Here is a 19433-nt window from a genome sequence, read left to right on the forward strand (position 1 = left end):
GCTGCCCGGATCAGATGCAGTTTTTATTCTGAAAATACCGCATCTGAAGAATTTGCTCCTTTTTTTCTTTTTGTCTTATTAAAACCTCTACTGAAATCTGGCTGAGATTTCTGTAAATATAATTTGATTTTTAAAAAGTTTTTAGTAATAGGTTCCTATACTTGCAAACTGCATTTTAAGCTAGAAAGGCATCCTCGCTGAATTTTACAGCACTGCTGTATGCGAGCATTTAAGTGGGTATATAACTGTTCTGTAATACATAATATTTGCAATTAAACACGTCCATAAATGTCAATAGAAGCTGGAGATAAAATTAATATTTGCCTGCGGGCTCCCAGTCACCTGTGGGTGTGATTTTATTTTTTCCAAAGAAGAAAGGATGGTTTGGTACTTAAGTTCTAGCCTGTGCTCTGGAAAAACAACTTCAAACCTGTGCTGAGCCACAGGCTTCCTATGTAGCTTTGGGTACATCAGGGCCTAAGATGTCAGGTCAGAGCCTCTAAATATCTGGCCGAGATGACTTTGTCTGGAAAACTGGAATTTCCCTATCTCAGATGGTGTGACAGGCACCAATACAAGGGTATTTGTTAGAACCAGAATATAACAGTATGTGACACAAGGCACAAGAATGTAAGTGATTTAAAGCATGATTTCTGTTAACTTAAGCTGCAAACTCTGACAGAGGGATATAGCCCTGCAGAAGTGTTGCTTAGCACCTAAAGGGCAGAGTGAATTGGGAGTATATGTTTAGGCTTCTAGTTTATTACTTGGAGCTGTGAATTTGTTCTGGTCTCCCAGTGAGGTTGTTTATGATGATTTCAAAGACTTGGGAGGGGGGTTCAGTACAAATAAACATGTTAAAGGTGCAACTTCTTGCTGAAAAAAAGAACTGTATATAAATCTGAGAGTCTTATAATTAAGAAATGGATTTAAGAAACAAAATTCTTATGTGCAATTTTAGGACTATAAAAATAATTAAATTCCTGCAATGCCTTATTAAAATGAGTAGTAAATGTTAAATAATGACTAGTTATTAAATACAGGAACAGGATTGGAAGCCCTGTTTCTTGTGCACTCAAAATTGCACTGACTGAGTAAAATGTATTTATCCTTGCCTTTATGTTGGCAGTAGAAAAACACCACATTCTCCTCTTTAAATGTGTTCCTAACAGTAAAGCATAATTGCACTACTAATACATTTCACAGGTGTGGAGAAAATTACTCAATAAATAAATAATGATCACAGTCCCTTTCTTTCTCCAGTAATTTAAAAAAAAAAAGTTCAAAATGAGTACAATAAACCTGTCCTCCCAAGATAACATATTATTGTTTTTTGTTTTTTTCTATTCAGCTATACAAAGAAATAGAAATCTGTCAGAAAATTACTCAGCACATTCAAATAGAGAAGTCTGATGCATCCTCTGATATTTATGGTAAGCTTCTCTCCCTGATCTGTTTTTACCTTCCTACGAAGTCAATTCTGGTGTGAGCAGGCTTTTACTTGCTATTCATTAATATACCTGAAAGGCCTGTTGAACAAAATACGAACAGCACATCTGATTTCTGCGCCATCCACAGAAAGGTGGCTCCCCTGCCCTGAAGCATGGTGGGTTTTATTTGTAATGTGCCAAACAGTTTCTCCTGGTGCTTGAACCAGGTAGGATGCATCGCTCTGAAGAAAGTCACAGTGGCAGAAAGGACAAATGTTTTCTTGGTTTTGCGGTTTCTCAAAACACAGCGTACACAGGTTGTGTGACTGAGGCACGTGCATAGCTCTACTGCTGCCCGATGGGGCAGAAAACAGCATCCCACTTTTGTGGGTGGTCACCCACAATGCAAATATCTCTTTTAAGGCATTTGGGGCAGCTTTGCAGCATGCCCGGCGCAGAGCTGAGGTTGCAGCAAGGGCACAGCAGGCTCCCCCTCTGCGTTTGGGTGCACAGCTGCCTCCGGCCAGCCCCCCAGTGTGCTTCCTGCGGGGGCAGCTGCTGCAGGAAAAGCTTATTGGCCCTTTCACTGTCCTGCCATCAGCACCCACTGTGGGTCCCCATTTCACCCAGCTGTCCCTGAGGTTTGGGCAACAGGGACATGGTGCGAACGACCCTCACAAGGAACCCCTGTGGGCTTCTCAAACCAGAATTTGACATGTCATATACATAATTCTATAACTACATATATGCATAATTACGTGTAGTGTAATTTCAGAAAAATTCCTAATTTTTATATTGGGGTTGGTCATAGTTTTTAGCTTTCCAGTATTTGATGTTCTAGACCTTCAGCCCAGTGAGTTTGCCCTTTGGTCTCTCAATTACAGTCCTGTTGAGCTTTTTTCACATTATTTATGCAACCTACCCTACAGGCAACCAATCTGCATCTTTCAGTGTTTATCTAAATATTCTGTTTTAATGACTAGAATAATTCTGAATCCCCAAACTGCTTATTATACAGCTGCAGGCCATTCGAATATTGAGCTCTGCTACAAAGCAGTGGTACTGACTGCAGTTTGAATACTGAAGACCTACCAAAGAAATAGGAAGTAGCACAGCAATGGCCCTAGGTTCAATAATTATGCTGTGCCTGAAAGCACTGCAAGAGTTAGGGGTGTCTTGGCATTTCCTGTTTATTCCTTTCCTTTTTTTTTTTTTTTGTAAGTGAAAGAAGGGAAAGGCAATGAAATGCACTGTGATGTCCTGTGAAATGAGATCAGCTGTTTGAGACATGGGACGTAGCGTATCATTTCAGTGGCCCTGACCCTGCACAGAGTGAATGCAAAATGCATCAGAGCCGACTCTGAGAGTCTTGTTGAAAGAAATAGCAAAACTTACTTTGACTTTAAACAGCAGCAGAATTTCTATATTCGGTATGTATCTAATAGAAATGGTACTCTGTGTTCATACAGTGACAAGTGTGTACTGAAATACTTAGATGTGGGGGACAGAAGTAAGGTGATAAGCTGTGTTGATCGTGCCTTGGTGCCTGGCGTAAGCTAGGGTTCATTTTGAGATCCTTTCCAGTCTTGTATGTTAAGTACGTTTGAGTTTTTAGTACTTACATTGTCTCTTTGCAGAATTAACATTGGCAATATGTACTTTTACAATCTAGAGAGAAAGCTAAGTACATTCATGAGCTATGGCAACACAAAGATCAGAGCTTTATTGTTTTGGCATAGATTCTTTTAACAAGATTGCTTAAGGGTTCTTGCTACTGGTTTTGTTTTTTAAAAAATCTAAATCAATAATATGATTGCACAGTCTCAAAGCATATAAGCATCCACATAAGTCTTTCTGTGAACAGGGATGCTTTTGGGATTGGTTCTTAATTAGCTGGGCAGCACTTGAGGCTCAGCCCCTTGCAAGAACTTCAACAAGTGCATGGGACTGGGTCAAGAACCAGTACCACAATCGAAAGTCTGGGGTGCTAAAAGATTTTTTATGCTAATGATTACTTGTTTTTTCTGTTCAGCTTCATTCAACTCTTCTCATAATTCTTGCACATTTAAAAAACATAGGTCCAAATTCCCTGTACCTGGATTTCTCCAGAAGAACTGGAGAAGTGTTCATTTTGAAAATGTATAAGATTATGAAAATCGTCAGTGACATTACCTGTTGCTGTTGCTAGCAATATAGCTATAGCAATAATAATACTTGTAAATCTTCTTGAATTTTTAAGATACTTCAGAAGCAGCTATTAATTAATCCTGACAGTGGAGACTTAGTGCTGTTATGTCCATTTAACAGACATGGTATCAAAGGCAGAGAGGTGAAATGCTTTGATTAAGGGTACAATTAGACAAGCCAGTTCAGCTCACTAGCCTGGCAGAAGAGTAAAATACTAAAAGTGAATAGCTTTCTGCAGGCTTTGCAAGCTGTTTCAGGCCAGCTAAGACTTTCCGGTGGCAGGGAAAGGGCAGAGCTGCTCCTTTGGGCATTAGCAGGCCTTCAGGGGAGCTTCGCCATCATGTCTGAGCACATCTTGAGTTCAAGGGATGTAAAGAGGATGGAGCAGATCATTTCAGGGAGAGCTCGGCTAGGGACATTGTGCAGTATTTCTACTCCCACTAGTGTCCTTGTGGTAAGAGACACTCCTGAAGCATCTGGCCAGCCTGTTGGACCTTGTCTTTATTAGATTTGTCAGCTTGTTGCTGTTGATATTGCTGGGCACATACGTACTTGCCTGCTTTCACTTGTACCAGCCTCTCTGCACAAGGTTGTGTGGGCAGAAGTCACAGAGCACCAGTAATAAGAGCTTGTTGCTTCCAGTCACTGTATGTACATACATACATATCTCTACTGGCATTTTTGTTAGCAACTATGTGTCTCGGGGCATTTTGTGAAGGTGGATTTGCTCAGGTATTGTGCTGGTTTTGTGTACCATGTACATTTTTAGAAACCGACTTTTGTCCTCCTGTTATCAAAACTTTGTAGTGAAGAAAAGACTCTGTCTGGGTCACGACCCATCTTTTTAGGCCTGTGTTTCAGAGTTGGTGCATGGTTTGATAATAATCTTTTTGGCAGTGAGGCAAGCTTATGCAATTGCTGCCACTTGTTCTCGCTCCTGCCATTCCTCTCATGCAATGCTAGTACAAGTGTTTGTGTGGAGCACCTGGAGAATTCATCCAGATGAAAACTGTACATACACACATAGACTATGCATGTATACACATAAACTATACCTACATATACACATGTATACATACACACACAATATATATATATATGTATGTATGTATATATGTGTATATACACATATATACACATATACACATATATATACACACATATATATGTATTTGACCAAGATATCTCTCATGTGGGTCAGTTCCCTGTTCTGGTTTATTGCGTGGCTGTGAGAGCACTGGTACCAGCGTTGCAGAGGGAAGGCAATGCTGCTTCCAGCTGTCTATCTGGCCCCAGCTGCTATCACAACCACAGAAGTAAACACTGTTTAGCTACACCTGGGATACGGTCACATACCCTGTCTGCAGAGGACCTAAGTGTACTTGTGAGATGACCACTTCGAGGCTGTTGCCAATTGCATCCCTCATCTCTTAGATCAGCTGATCTTAGACAACACACACAATCGCTCCCTGCACCCATTCTGCCACTAATTACTGCTCTGGATTTTTTTCTTGACTGAAACCTGAAGTAGAAAGCAACTACACATGCACTTATCCCTGATGGACTGAAGGAGGTAGTTGTCCTCTCATAGAAGAGAAGTGGAGCTTTGGACCAGGTTGGGTGTGCTAAACTCTTCACAGTTTAGCCACAGCAAGAATTTGAGATGCAGCCCAGCCGTGTTTTAACTGTATGGTAGTTTGAGTGAAGGTAATGCTGTAAAACAACATTTGCGTTTCAAAAGGGTGATTGTATTAGCAACTGATAATTTGTGCTGACTCAAACTACAGTCTTGGGCTAAACATATCACTATGCTTCTGGTTTAGGATTTTCCAGGTAAGCTTTGCAGTGATGACAACCAATAGTTACTATATTTTACATTTCTTCTCTTGTTTAGTCAAGAGTTTTTGCTCCACTGAAGTTGGTGTGTCGAGTAAGCTTCACAACTTTCATTTTAGTGAGAGCTGAGAAGCCCACATGCAAATTCCAAGTAGCTCAGTAAGTCATGGATCACCATATGCTGCTAACTTCTAGGCTGCCACGTTCTTCCCCCTCCTTTTTTTTTTCTTTTAAGTGATGTATGAAAAAATAACTTCTCATCCATAAACATCAACTTAAAGGGAGTCCTAAGTAAGAATAGGCTCTCAGCACATCTGCTTCCTCTTGGCTGGTGGCTGATTCCATGTCGAACAAATGTCTCCCCCAACAGGTTTATAAATGTTTTTCTAGATGGAAGAAAAAAAGAGAGCAAATGGTTGCCTACACCCATTTAGGGAGTAATGAAGTTTCAGAAAAGCAAATGTTCTACTTTAGATAATTCTCAACAGTAAATAAATAAAACCTGTTTAACTAAAAACAGTTTCCTTTACACATTGTTATCCTACACAATGTCAGATCCAAATGGCAAGAAAATCACCAATAGCAAATGTAACAGTACCATTTGCACTGTTAAAATTAAGACTGTGTCAATACTTCCATTATAAGGCTGTTCTGTGGGTTTATAAAGTAGCTATAAAATGTGCTCTGAGCTGAGACTTGGCAAATAACAAGTCATGCAAGGAGCAGCTGAGAAAAGAAAGGGGGAGAAGAGGAGGCAGCATTTTTACAGACTTATCTAGTCCAGGAAATTCAAAAAGTAAAAGCCGACATTCTGCTGTTATGCTGCACTGTTATGCCTCATGTGGGTTAAGGATGGCATGCCAGCCATAATTCTTAGTTTCCTAGCTTGCATTGTACAGCTTTTGTCTGCAAACAGCAAACTTCTTGAAATGACCTTTTGTGGCAAGAGAAGTTGAAGTGTGTTCAACACTTTGCAGCTGTGATAGCCTCAAATAAAACTGTAAATGATTTATATAAACTCAGAAATTAAGATCAGGTTTTTCTTAGAGCAACTTTTGTATTTTAACTTTCCCTTTACGTTTGTAAAGTTTTAAGAGAAGGGAGGAAGTCTAGTGCTGAAAACCTTCCTTACACAAGCAGTGTTTGCGATTGCGTGGCATGGGTGTACTTTCATGAATAAAGGCTAGCTATGTAAGTAAGGCTTTTAGGAGTGGGCTACCGCTTTGTCAAGAATTCGGCTCCCTGTGGAGGAAACGGCCTTATCAGTAGAGCATGCAGTGATTAGGAAATGCTGAAAATGATTAGCTTATTCTAACCGTGTTGCTGCGTACCTCCCTAGGCTTCTCGCTGTCCTCTGTGGAAGAAGAAGGGATTCGTCGGCTGTATGTGAACGGTGTCAAAGAGACAGGTCTGGCTTTCAAGAAAGGTAAAAGACACCTCCCCATTTTAAAATGCTTTTGTTATTGTTTCTTTGTTTGTTTGTTTTGCTAGTGTAGACCATGAGCTTTTTAATATGGGAGCTTTACAAACACACCAAACAAGGATCTCTGTCCCAAAGACATTATGGTCTTTTGGGAAGAGCCTGAAATACTCTTCTGTTCTGCTCTTAGGATCAACTATGCTTTATAGTCAACCTCTTTTAATTTTGAGTTGTTATGTATATAGCAAGGTCAGCATGTCCCTTGCAGCTAGAAGGAGAAGCAGGGCCCCTCTCAAGTCAGTCACTGGGAGATAAACAGGTAAAATAAAAGTCATCCAGTTACTTTTGGTGGCTGGGACTCTAATTTAATTTTGCTTTCAGTGATTACCGGAAGCATGTCAGCACTTGGACCAGAAGACAGCAGAGATAACTAGCTCACCAGGCTAGTCCTAGTGCAGAACAGGGTATGGTTTCACTGCAGCTTAAGCAAGTGGAAGTCAATCCCAACACTTTCATGCACTTACCTTTTTTCCCACTGTTGGTCAACTGTTTTTATTGCCCTCTCTGATATACTGGCACTGCTGTTCATGCAGTCACAGGATGGGCTGGTCAGGGAGCTGGGCCAGCTGAAATCTAACCAGGTTTTTAAGAATAGTAAGGGAAGCATGAAGAGTGGGAAGACTGTCATCCCATCATAACCCATCAGTGTATGCAGAGTTCTCAAAAACCCCTTCAGAGTTTTCTTGGCGAGTGATTACATGCTACTGCAAAGCTTATTCAACAGTTTGCTGTTGCTGAAAGCAAAGTGAGCCATTCTCCCCCAAAATGCTCCAGCCCTGTGCCTTGTGCTGTTTCTTTGCTGTGCTGATTCAGCTCACTGACTTGACAGAAAACTGCTGATATAGAAATACATGATGACTGGTCTTCTGACCTGTTAGCAAATGGAGTTGTCTTGTGTTGCAGTGAAGCAAGTGCCAGAAGTGGCATGGTGGAGGGGCAGGGCTGGGCAGCCAGAAATCAGGAAGGAAGAAGCAGAGGAAAGGGGAGGGAGACAGTCCGTTTTGGCTGCAAGGAGCCTGTAACGTTTAACCATACCAAAAGAAAATGGTCTTGGTAGTTCTGGAGGCTTCTGCGTATGTCGATGAAGCAGGAAAAGACAGTCTTTCCCTCTCCTGTCCCTCCTTACCCCCCTCACCCCCATGCTAGCAGTGGTGATTCCCTGGCTGACCAGGACCGGGGATCTGCCAAAAGCCCTGAACTTCGAGGCGGCTCCCTGCCAGCCCACAGCAGGGAAATAAAAGTCTGCAGGCATCTTGTGGGGAGCAAAGAGAGTATTAGGGTCGGGAGTGGGGGGGAAGTTCTCAGCAAGGCTTCCTTATTTTACTTGTAGAAAATGTTTGAACAAGAATTTAAACAAATGCACGAACACAGGCTGCCTCCTGTGGGGCTGAAATGCTAAAACAAGCTACCAGTGATATTTTGCTCTTCATGACTGATATAAAAAGCCATGTCTATGTGAACAGTCTTTGATAGGATATTTTCACAAGATACCCACAGTTAGCAGAGAGCAGGGAGGAAAACTCTCTCTTCCTCCCATTATTTACATTTATGTTTGCGTTTGACAGCACTTCCTATAGTAAGTTTAATCAGAAGAGTTACAGTATTTTCAATGTTTTTTTCCAGTTAAAAAGTCTTAAATACTATTTTCTCCTAATTATTTTTACAATTTATGATTTTTTTGTTGGTCTGCTTTAGCTAAGCCATTGTTGAAATTTGAGATGCTCGACTGTACTGAGATATGTATGATGCTTTATCCCAAATGATTTAAAAACAGGATTACAAAGAGTAAATGAAGCCCCAAATACAATGTTTATGGTTGCAGGCATATTAATGTGCTACTATTATGACATCGCATCACTAAGTAGAATAAATGAAATAATATGAAATGCTTGAGTTGCTTTGTTTTGTCCTTGTTTCAAATATGATTTTATGGTCCATTTACTTTGTAGCTGTTCTATTTATTTCATTTTATTCTTTCCGAAACCGCGTTCCACACCACAGTTTCTGGGCACAATTACATGCATTTAGAGAGATCTCAATTTTCCTAAAGAGGGCTAAAGCTCTTAGCCTCCTTCCCTTCCCTATTTCAAGCTTTTCTCTCAAATGTGGGTATCCTGTAGCCTGGAGGATGCAGCCAAGCTCTGCTCCCAGCTCAGGCTAATTAAGCCATACCTTTCATCCTGCCTTAAGGATGGTAAGACTCATCATTAGCCCGATCTCCCAAACCAGAGGACTGCACTGCACTAGGATGCTTCACCTGCAAACAGCAGCTCTCAGTGCAGGGAGCAGAGAGGTAGGCTCACAGTTTGACAACGGGGAGCCCCACCAGGGTGATGACCAGGACGCCAAAACGGTCCCGGCATTTGGTGGCCACTGCAGCATCAGCTTTCCCACCATGTGCAGCTCGCATCAGTCAGGCCCGCAGGTGGGACCCGGGCGGATGCAGGGGCCATCAGGGTCACCCTGGAGTAGAGCTGAAAGCTGGTGGTGGGTGCAGCTCCTATGGTCGGTGCTCTCAGCACCAGCCCCTCAGTGTGCTGCTCTCTGATGGAAGATTATTTGGGATTAAAACCTGGTCCAGCATGCTGCTGCCAGCCCGGGAGCAGACCCCGCTGGCTGAGTGGAAGGTTGTGTTTCCTGCGGGACCTTTGAGGGCTTTCTGTTGCCTGTCGGCATCGTTGCATCGCCCTCGAGGCGAGCAGGAGCCAGCTGTTTTCTCTGCAGATCTCCATTTCCCCTGGGCACTGGGACTATAAATAGCTCCTGAAATTGGATTGAAAAAATCATGACTAACTTATCACATGCTAGAATTTACCTTTTGAAGATTTATGTGCTAGGATGTATGTAATTCAGGCAGGGCCCTAGAGGAGGCTATCTGATGTCTTGCACCGTCTACCTCATTTCATTGGGAAATGTTTTGTCTCTTCCTAGGTGTAGCAATAAAAACATTCACCTATATGGAAAATTATTAATTGGGTAAAAGAAAGAACCAACCCAGCCCAATAACATAGCTGTCCTGGGAGATTCATTGGTCTGTTCCTGTTGAGCCCCTGCTTCACCAAAGCAGAGGCGTAGACCCAGTTCACACTTGCTTCACACCACTCCTTCCTTCCCCAGGCATGTGTGGAGAGTTCAGAAGTCTGAATCTATCCATAAATGCAGTGATGTGAAGAAAAAGGGGATATCTTGCTGTTGGTACATTGTGAGAGACTCCTCGGGCACCTCAAGCTTACAGATACTGGAATACTAGCCTGACAACAGATCTCGCAGAAGTCCATCAAATTTCTGTATCATTTGCAGTCATAAATGTTTACTTCATGTCTAGACATAACACTGTCTGGCACTTCATAAATACCCCAGCAGAGCTCCTTGATGTCTGTGGGTAACAGAAACATTACTGTGCGAGTCTTACCTGTTTCTTTGTGCATTGCAGGCCTTAAAGCTGGTGATGAAATTGTTGAGATCAACAAGAAAGCTGCTGAAGACCTGGACTCGGCTTTGCTGAAAGATGCCCTTGTTCAGCCGTCACTGTGTCTTACAGTGCGTACATATCCTGAGATAGAGGAAGGACAGAAATTAATGCAACCACTGCCACGTCGCTTGGAAAACCCATCTGACCTGAGCGACAGCACGCTGACATTTGCTGGGAGTAACCAAGGTATTGATTTCACTGTAGAAAGTACCATGAGGAGGATACAGATTTACAGTATGCTGATGTGATCCCATTGATCCCTGTTTGTAACTTCTGTGATGAAAGTGAGAGGGAATACAGCCGAAATGTGCTGGGCAGATAATAAAAGAGCTCTGGAAACCATAGGGTATAATCTGCAGTAGCAACGAACGATGACTGCATACAGGGTTAGGCTGTGAAATATATGTCATCACCAATCCAGATGTGCCTCTGGCCAGTAGCAGAACTGATTGCTGACATACTTCTGGTCTGCTCAGGAGATGCCTTTGTCTCTGGATTTGCCCACAGAATATATGAATGGTGGGACAGAAGGAGGGGACAAGGATTCACCCTCTCTGCAACTAGCCAGGAGCACAGGCTACGTGTGTATTTGATGAGACACGTAGATAACGCATAAGGACCATTCAAAACCTAAAATCATGGATTCACATGGCCAAACATATCTAACTGGTCCCACAGCACATGGTGGTGGGAAGAAGCATTCTTGTGCACCACAGTGGGTTGTTCAGAGAACTAAACTGGTAGAAAACTGGAAAACGTGATTTATTTTCTACCAGGTTAGCTTCCTGAACCAGATGAGGACAAGCACCTGTGCTGAGATGAAAGAAATGGCTGCAGAAGAGCAGGACCACCTCTTTCGATGGCTGCTAGCCATTAGATCTGTACGACAGCAGTACTGGGAATTGCACTGGGATAGTAGGAAAGCTCCTGCACCGTGTCTCCTCCTACCTGTCCTGCATATTCAGAGAAATGTTTCTAAATGCCCCCATCCCCAAGCCAGGAGAGGATACTGGGTGTACGTGCTAGCTTCAGTTTTTTGCAATAATTTAAAATATAGGAAAAATAAATGGAATGGCCAAAAAGTAGTTTCTAGATATCCAAAAACATTTTGAATTGAGGTAAATACTGTCTTCCAGTCAAAAGTGAATGGATTTCGAATATGTCAAAATACTTAGTTTTACGTCAAAGTAAAGGTTTCAGAAATGTCAGAGTAGTTGTTTTGACATTTATGAAACATTTTTGTTTTGGACATTCTTAATAAAAGCTGGGGCAGGGGGAGAGGGACTGGTAACGCACTTTAGCAGGGCTAAAGTCAGCCTCCTCCCAGGACATGTCTGACTGCCCTAATCGCTTTATGTAGGGGATTCTGGGATGAGTGTGGGTGCAAATTTGAGCTAACCCAGAAGCTCTGTGCCTGCATCAGCATGATGCTGAGCTGAAGCAAGCCTTCTGTAGGGTGTGGGAAAACCCCCCAAAGACAAAGGAAAGCCCTGGTTGAGTGCTTGAGCTACGTAGCCGTTAGATAAAAGAACTTCTCCTCTCACCCTTCTGCTAAACTAAACATTTTCTGGAGGACATTTTTTTATTAATTTTCCCTGAACTTTTCCCAGTTAGTTGATTTTTAAGTACAAAAGCCTCTTAAGCTCACCTGGTAAAGTTTTATAGCTGACCACAAGATGTCCCCATTTCCCACATAACACCAGTACATCGTGTGGGGGGGGGGGGGGATCCTGTTGTCTTTGCCTGTGCTTTTTCACTGAAATGCATGCTGAGTATTGCACCCCAGTTCGTCACAGAAGTGTATGTCTGCCCTGGCTGCAAAGAAGTGAGAATTGGGATTTTCATGTCATGCAACATAGTGATTTCTAATCTACAGTAGACACATTTGGTAACCAAGCTAGTCTCAATAAGCAGTGTCTCTGCCACCGTCATTGCTCTGTGCATCATTATTTTGAATAGTTAGGTCATTGGGGATCCTTTTCCTTGCTGAGGGTCAGACAGCTTATAATTTGCCAAATGCATCTGAAGAACCTAACATATGCTTTTTAATATTGTTCAGTAATAACATGGTGTGCATTATGTGAAATGAAACCATGGGACACAGCTGATCAACATGTCACACCAAAATTAGACTACCTGCCTCTGCCACTTTGTAGATGCAGCCTCCTCTGTGTTACTCTGTTTGAGTAATGTCTGTCCTCATAGATTTTATAAGGTTTTCCCAAACTGGCTTTTGCATTTTCTACAGTGCAGTGGAACATCTGCTTTTTCTCTCCATTTCCTGCAGTAAACATGTTAGCTGTCTGGTGGTACAAAATGCCTGTTTCTTAAATAGCTCCCCAGGATTGAGGCTGATGTTCTGGCTTCCTTTTCCACTCAGATTTCTCTTGGTACAGCTGTCTGTTACTTTTGGTGTGTTGTAGTCAGGTCCTTCAGTTTTTTTTCATGCAATAGGAGGCAAAGAAGTCTAGGGACTCTCTTGATGCTTACTTTCCTTCACATTACAGCAAATGTTTAGGTGGGAATTGCCTTCATTCCTCCTCAAAGGGGGAGCAAATAGTTCTTTAACCAACAGAAGCAGCAAAATAGCACATCAGCAGATGTGCAGGTGTTTATGGCAGCTTCTGAAAGCGCCTGTAATTGCCATATCAAATATGCCTCTAAAGAATTGCATTAAGACTGTTAAAAACTAAACAACGACAAAGTTCTAGTTTGGAATTACTTAGCCTGAGGTGGGAGCGAAATCAATGATCTGCATCAAAGTTTGAGGCAGGTGTTTTGATCTTCGACATCAATTTCTGGTTTTAGATGTTAGTAGAATGCAGTGTTTTACCGAAGCCTGTATTCTTCTAGCCCTGTGCTTTTTCAGAGATTTGTTTCCTAAAATTGGATCCCTGTGAAATTTGGAAAGGAAGTGTGTGGTCTTATCTGGGGGTTTGCAGCTGATTCTTATATTTTTGGTCTCAGCTCTGCAGCTTCTTGTGGAGAGTAGTCAAGTATGAAATACCCACTGACCCATTTATTTGTATCCTTGTTGATTACTGGCAGCTTGGCTGGCTGTGTAAATCAGCTCAGTGATTTCTATTATATGCTTTATTTATAGCATGCAGATTTATTTTTCCGTCCTGAACCAGTATAGCCTCCATTTCAGCAGGAGAGTGAAACATTACCGGGCCGAAATGCCAGCAGGTATAAATCGCCTATAGATCCACCCATTTTCCACAAATTCAGGGTCTGCTTGACTGATTACACTGATGTCCTGTCATTACCATTCCTCACTATTGCAATTCTCCATGTGTCATGAAGGCAGCTAAGGGCAGAAGTTTTATGTAAGGCACATGAAACTGCATCTTTTCAATAGAAAGCTATTGTGTTACAAATTATTTTTTTTAGGAAGCTTTCCTAATGCCTTACTTGCTGGGAGGTCTTCCATGAGCAAAGCTTGCTCTGTTTTTCTGGGAGTTGACCTCCATGGAGTGACTGCCAGCGGTCTTGTTAAATGTGATGTGATTTACAGCTGTTTCATTATCTGGAACTACATTATATATACTGAGGTTGGGGCTAGTGCCTGCAGATCAGCTCTGTGGCAGCTGCTATTTCATTGTATTTTCTTAATAGATTATTCTTGAGATGACCTTGAATTTTACATCTCTAATTGATGTAAAAAATAGCATCTTGGATATGATGTATACTTTCCCCTAGGAATTTGCTCTACATGATGCTTACAAAGCCACAAGTTTTCTTTCTTTCATCTATTAATATTTGTTCTGGCTTTCAATCTTCTCTCCTTCTAACACAGTCTGCATAAATCTGGTTGAGGAGGACTAGCTTGGATTCTATCTGGAGAAACACAACATGTTTTCTTTATTGCCTAAAAGGAGCACTGAGAGCTGCCTCTCTTTGCCACATGCAGTGTTTTGTCTCCACGGTCTGCCCCACTCAACCCAGCGAATGAGAGGTTGAAAGCTGAAAACTCACATTTGTGTTGCCCCCAAATCAGCAAAGCATAAAAGAGTTATTTTGTTATTAGAAGAGGCTTTGGGATTTGGGAATGTAAGTAGGGAGTCGTATCTGTATTTGCCTGTGGTCTCCCCACAACTAACTACTTTTTCATATGCTTTTCATACTCTGGGGTGGAATTTCTGAAGTCTAGGCTTTACATACTCTTATATTTTGGAGATTCTAGCACATGGTACAGTGTGAAGGCATAGCAGAGAGCCAAATAAATCACTATATAGAAAGTAGCTGATAAAAAAAAGTATATTTTGAAGGAGTATATTAATCTTGTAGATATGAAGCAGCTAGATATTTTTAAGGAGTCTATTATTTTGCCATTCAGAAAGTAGGAGAACCAAGTTAACACATTCATTAAAGAATATAGTATAAAAATGAAGCAAACTTGCAAATGCACTATAAGAATTGCCATTGTTGTCCTTTCTCAGCAGCTCTTAGGTCAAGTAATTTGAATTTCAGAACACATTGAAACTAACAGTAACCTTAATTTCTTCAGGGTTATTTTCCTGAGGCAGACAACTACTTTCATCTCTTTTGTAGCATATTCAAAAATAGTGTTATCTTTCAATGGCTGATATTGCAGTTCCAGTGGCATTTACTGCAGCAGCAATCTGAGGGTCTTGCATATAATTAAGTACAGATATGCAAAACTGTTGTCACAAGAGCTCTTTTTTTAAAAGCTTAAAAGCAAAAGATTGTAGAAGTTTTTCACTGATCTGCTCTGTCTCAGTGAGAACTGTGTTTTGAAGTCTCCTTCCTGGCTTCTCTAAAGTCCCTCTGAGCTGCTGCTGAAATAAGCAGCATGACTATTAGCCCTTTAGTTTTCAGATTGCAACTCTGGGTGTCTGAATGTACCCATTTTAGCTGCAGCAAGCATACTTGCTTTATGACAAACAGATTTATAATCCGAATATTCTTGTTGTGTTGCCGCTCCCCCTGCTGGCCCCGTGCATATCTGTTGGTGGTGCGCAGGAACTGACGGGAGGTCTGCAGTCAGCTGGTGGCAGCATCCCATTCCTCGGTTTTGGTTTTAAAATCCAAAGTCATTTACGTAACCGTGTAATGAGCAATGGAGTGAAACATGTTAATTGTGGAAGGAATGGCTTTTTTATTCTGATCACAGGATCCTTGGTTTCCAGCGCATAAGCACATGAGTATTCCTGTTTATTCCAACCAGACTACTCAAGTACATGACCTTAGGCAAGTGTTTGACTAGGCTCATGAACAGGTCAGCGTGAAAAGTGACTGCAGGACAGCTGATAGAGGGAAAGTTGAATTGAGTCTGCATTTTTCCTCATAATAGTGATTGCATTAGATGACATTCAGCATAGATTTTTCTATATTTGAGCAATGTATTACATAGTTGAAGTAGAAATGGAAGCAGCAGAATTCTGTCAAAAAGGAAGAGACATTTATAGGACTTGTTCTATAGCTCTCCAGAAAAGGTAGAGTTTTCCAGTGTGTTCCTATTCTGTCCTTTGGTCACTCTGTTGACTGTAACTGAGATAGTTGTAGTTGAGTTTTGCAGTGTCTTTGTGAAGGTTATCAATTCTATAGGACTTCCCAGTGGGACAGAACAACCCAACGTAAAAATGATGTATCCTGCTTTTATGTTTCCGTGTTTGAAAGCCAATCAAAATTCTTCTAAAAGGGAAAGAAAAGTACATTAACCTTTTGTATTGTGGATTTATAGGTCAAATTTTGTCCCAAGTAAACCTTAACCTCAGAGAGACAGATCTCTAACTATTTATATGAAAATTGTTCCATTTAATGGCAAATTTTATTCTGAAGGAGCCTCAATTGTAATAACGGGGCTATTTACTGACAGCATTTAGGAATATCACTTTCTGTTTAAGGAAGTTATTGTTGAATTGTCCAAGTAAGTTACATACTTTTAAGCTGAAAGTCAAGCATGGGTCCCTGGAAGCCCTTGGCCACTGAAATCTCCACAATGCTCCTTGTAAGAGCACAGATACCTGAGTGTCTTGGCTAGCATTCGAATTGGGGGTTCACATGCTGGCAAATCTTGATCGCAGATCTCTGCCCTGGTTGCTCCAGGTCGCAGACCAGTGCCTTAGCAGCCTTACAGCCTTGCCTTTGATGGCAGTGTCAACTAAGATACCTGTAGTGGCCAGGCATGGGTTTGTGTCGTGCTCTGCTGTCCCTTCTGCATCCCCTCTGTCACTTCTGGCTGAGGGACAGCGGGGAGTGGTAACACATTAAACAGCACCGCATGGATTTGCTGGAGGGCGTCTTCCTCCAGGGCTCGTAGGAGGGCTTAGGCACCTCAGTTCTCATTAGCTCCAAAATTAGCTCTAAAAGCCCCAGTCAGCTGCTGCCTTGATGTTGCTAAGGCTGCAGGCATATCACAAGCATCATGACTGCTGCAGGCAGCCCTGGGAATTTAGGCAGTCCTCACTGGTGACTTGATGCTCTCCCCCTTCCCCTGAGTTGTGCTGTAAGGAATGCTTGCGGGGCCATGTGATGAACTAGTTTAGGGAAGCCAGCAAAAATAAGTGAATAAATGGTTATTTTTGTTCAGCTCATTGTCTGGCTGTGGAGACAGCTGTGTCAGCAAAACTTGCGGGGAGCGGGGTAGGGGGGGAAGGAGGGTGGGCAGTAGAAAGAAGAGAACAAGTAGGCATGGCAGAGCCGAAAGAAACTGCGCCCTTACTCATTAGGTGACTTCCCTTTCATCTTTCATGTTCCCCTTTATTTAAACAAAGTGCCCTGTGCTTTGTCCGTGCTCCCGTCAGTCAGGGAGGTGCATGAGACAACCTGCATAAGAGATGGGGGCACCGGAAGGTTGTGAACCAAAGCTTTTAGGTGGCCCAGCCTATTGCTCGTGACCCGCAGCACTTCACGTGCTGGCAGGTGGCTGCCTTTGCTTGCACTTCCCGTTGCTGCCAGTGCAGGAACTAAATTCAGTATGGCCAGTTCAACATGCTCAGGAATAAGGCACCGAGGTCCTAAAATTATAAACGTGGAGGCTCTTTTGATTTGTATGCTGCTTTTTGTGTTAGCAGGATGCACACTTCTGAGCCTTTCTCTGCAGCTGACGGGGCTTGGCTAGGAATATTTACTTCCATTACATTAAAAAAAAAATTGTCTGGCACCAAGAGCCAGGCTTTAAGAGTGCTAACAAATATTATGGGACTCTTGTTAAAATCTCAAGTGATAGCAACCCTACAAATTGGAAGTAGCAGCTGTGGAAAATTTTAGCCAACCGTTGGCTGGTACTTAAGCTTGACGTAATTCTCCAGGCCTTTAAGCCCCAGCACCTTTGCTCCAGTGGTATAAAACTTCCTTTGATGTTGTTAGTTCAAGACATAAATAGAAGTTATTTAGTGGGCTTTAATCATAATGTCATGGATATTATACTGCTGAGTGGGGAGCTCTTGAGACCTCCATCTGTGCTTGTGGCCACATGGACTTGACCCCCTTTTCCTGCTGCTTTTTGGGTTTCCCTTTGTAATTCCTTAAGGTCAAGTGAAGCCCCCACGTTGTTGTCCTTAACAAGTAGTGGCAGTTAGGCAGTGTTCAGGTGCTGCAGGAGGAAATGGGTGCGTTGTCCTCAGAGCTCCCTTGTGGAGCTAAATAAAGATTACAGGGCAAAAATAAAATGATCTAATGAACCTGACAGAAATGGGACAGTAACTGTAAGGTATTAAATAGCTGTTACAGGACCATGCAGCATTATTGAGGTGATTGCCTGTGTTTAACAACCAGCAGATAAACCTGCTAAAGTACGCATTGCCTTTGGCAGCTTAGGACATTGGAAATGCCCTAAGCACATGTACTGTGTGACTGCTCATTAAGACGTAAGTAAAAGATTGCTGTCTACTGGGTGAGTGTGTTTACACTGCAGGAAACAGATTAAGTGGTGTCTTAGTATACAGGAAAAGAAAAAGTGACAGTTTAAAAGCAAAAACCAACCCCCCAAACAAACATCATTTGCCTTGGCTCGATGCGAGAAACAGCTGCAGGATTCATTTCACACAACTGCTAATGGAAAATTAATTGTAATGAATAAATGCAGATTGCTCAACCCAAATTATGACACCTAGCACATTTTTCTCTCATTTTTAATGAATAGCGTAAGAGTTTTAAATCTTTTTTTCACACATTAATAGAGAGACCAGAAAGCGGTAAAGGTGGTTATTCCAAGTTAAAAAAGTATGAGCAAGACACAGCAAACTTAACTTCTTACAGAAGAAAACACTTCTTCAAATAGATTTTGTTTTGCCAAACATCCCTTACAAGCACATCTTTTCAAAAGGAAAACCTTATATTTGCAAAAGGAATAGGCCTCTTTGGGAAGCTCAACTATGAACTGTCTTTTACATCCTTTTCATTTGATTTTATTTGTTGTCCAATTTAGATACAATCTAGTATGCAGAATGTTTTCTGAATTTAGTTCCAGATTTCTGAATTCCAATTTTCTGCGTTATTTCCAGACCCAATAAGGTGGAATTCTTGTAAAATTATGCAACTTTTTTTGCTAATGGTGGTTGAAAGCTTGCGATAACAGCAGCTGAAAGTTGGGTGCTAAAGAACACAGACCTAGATCTCTGTCCTCAGTCTTGATTTAGAGAGCCTAATCTAATACGCGTTCTTGAACCAGCTTTATGTGTTAACATAACACTCATTGAAACAAGAGCAGTGGCTTTTTAATTGCAGGGAAGGGACAGCAGAATTTAATTTCTTATTCTTTTAGGAAATGTCTTTCTTAGATACCATGATTTCTATTTCATATTTTAGTCCAGGACAAATATAAACAAATATATTAGAAACGTGCAACCACTTATTTCAAAATCTTTACAGATGCTTGCCATTTTATTTAAATAATAATAAAAAAAAGCCCATCCACACTACTATAGCTTTTCTGGTCAAACCCCATTGCATTAAACTGAAACATATCAGAATGACGGATGTGTGTTATCTTCACCACGGCCTTTTTACTTACAGCATTGCTATCCAGTCAAATGCTCCTTTATAGACAAATACACGTGGC

The 19433-nt window shown here is 41.7% G+C and overlaps 1 protein-coding gene across 1 annotated transcript in view; it reads left to right on the top strand.

Moving 5' to 3' along the window:
• TIAM1 (TIAM Rac1 associated GEF 1) overlaps positions 1-19433 on the top strand; it is an 85997-nt gene that overhangs the window by 39815 nt on the left and 26749 nt on the right. The window contains exons 10-13 of the mRNA XM_067299334.1: positions 1352-1433; positions 6793-6879; positions 10367-10591; positions 13592-13594. Of these exons, the coding sequence (XP_067155435.1) occupies positions 1352-1433; positions 6793-6879; positions 10367-10591; positions 13592-13594 (397 nt within the window). The remainder of the gene's footprint in view (positions 1-1351; positions 1434-6792; positions 6880-10366; positions 10592-13591; positions 13595-19433) is intronic.

Source organism: Apteryx mantelli, chromosome 1, assembly GCF_036417845.1.
Source record: "Apteryx mantelli isolate bAptMan1 chromosome 1, bAptMan1.hap1, whole genome shotgun sequence".
Taxonomy (NCBI): Eukaryota; Metazoa; Chordata; class Aves; order Apterygiformes; family Apterygidae; genus Apteryx; species Apteryx mantelli.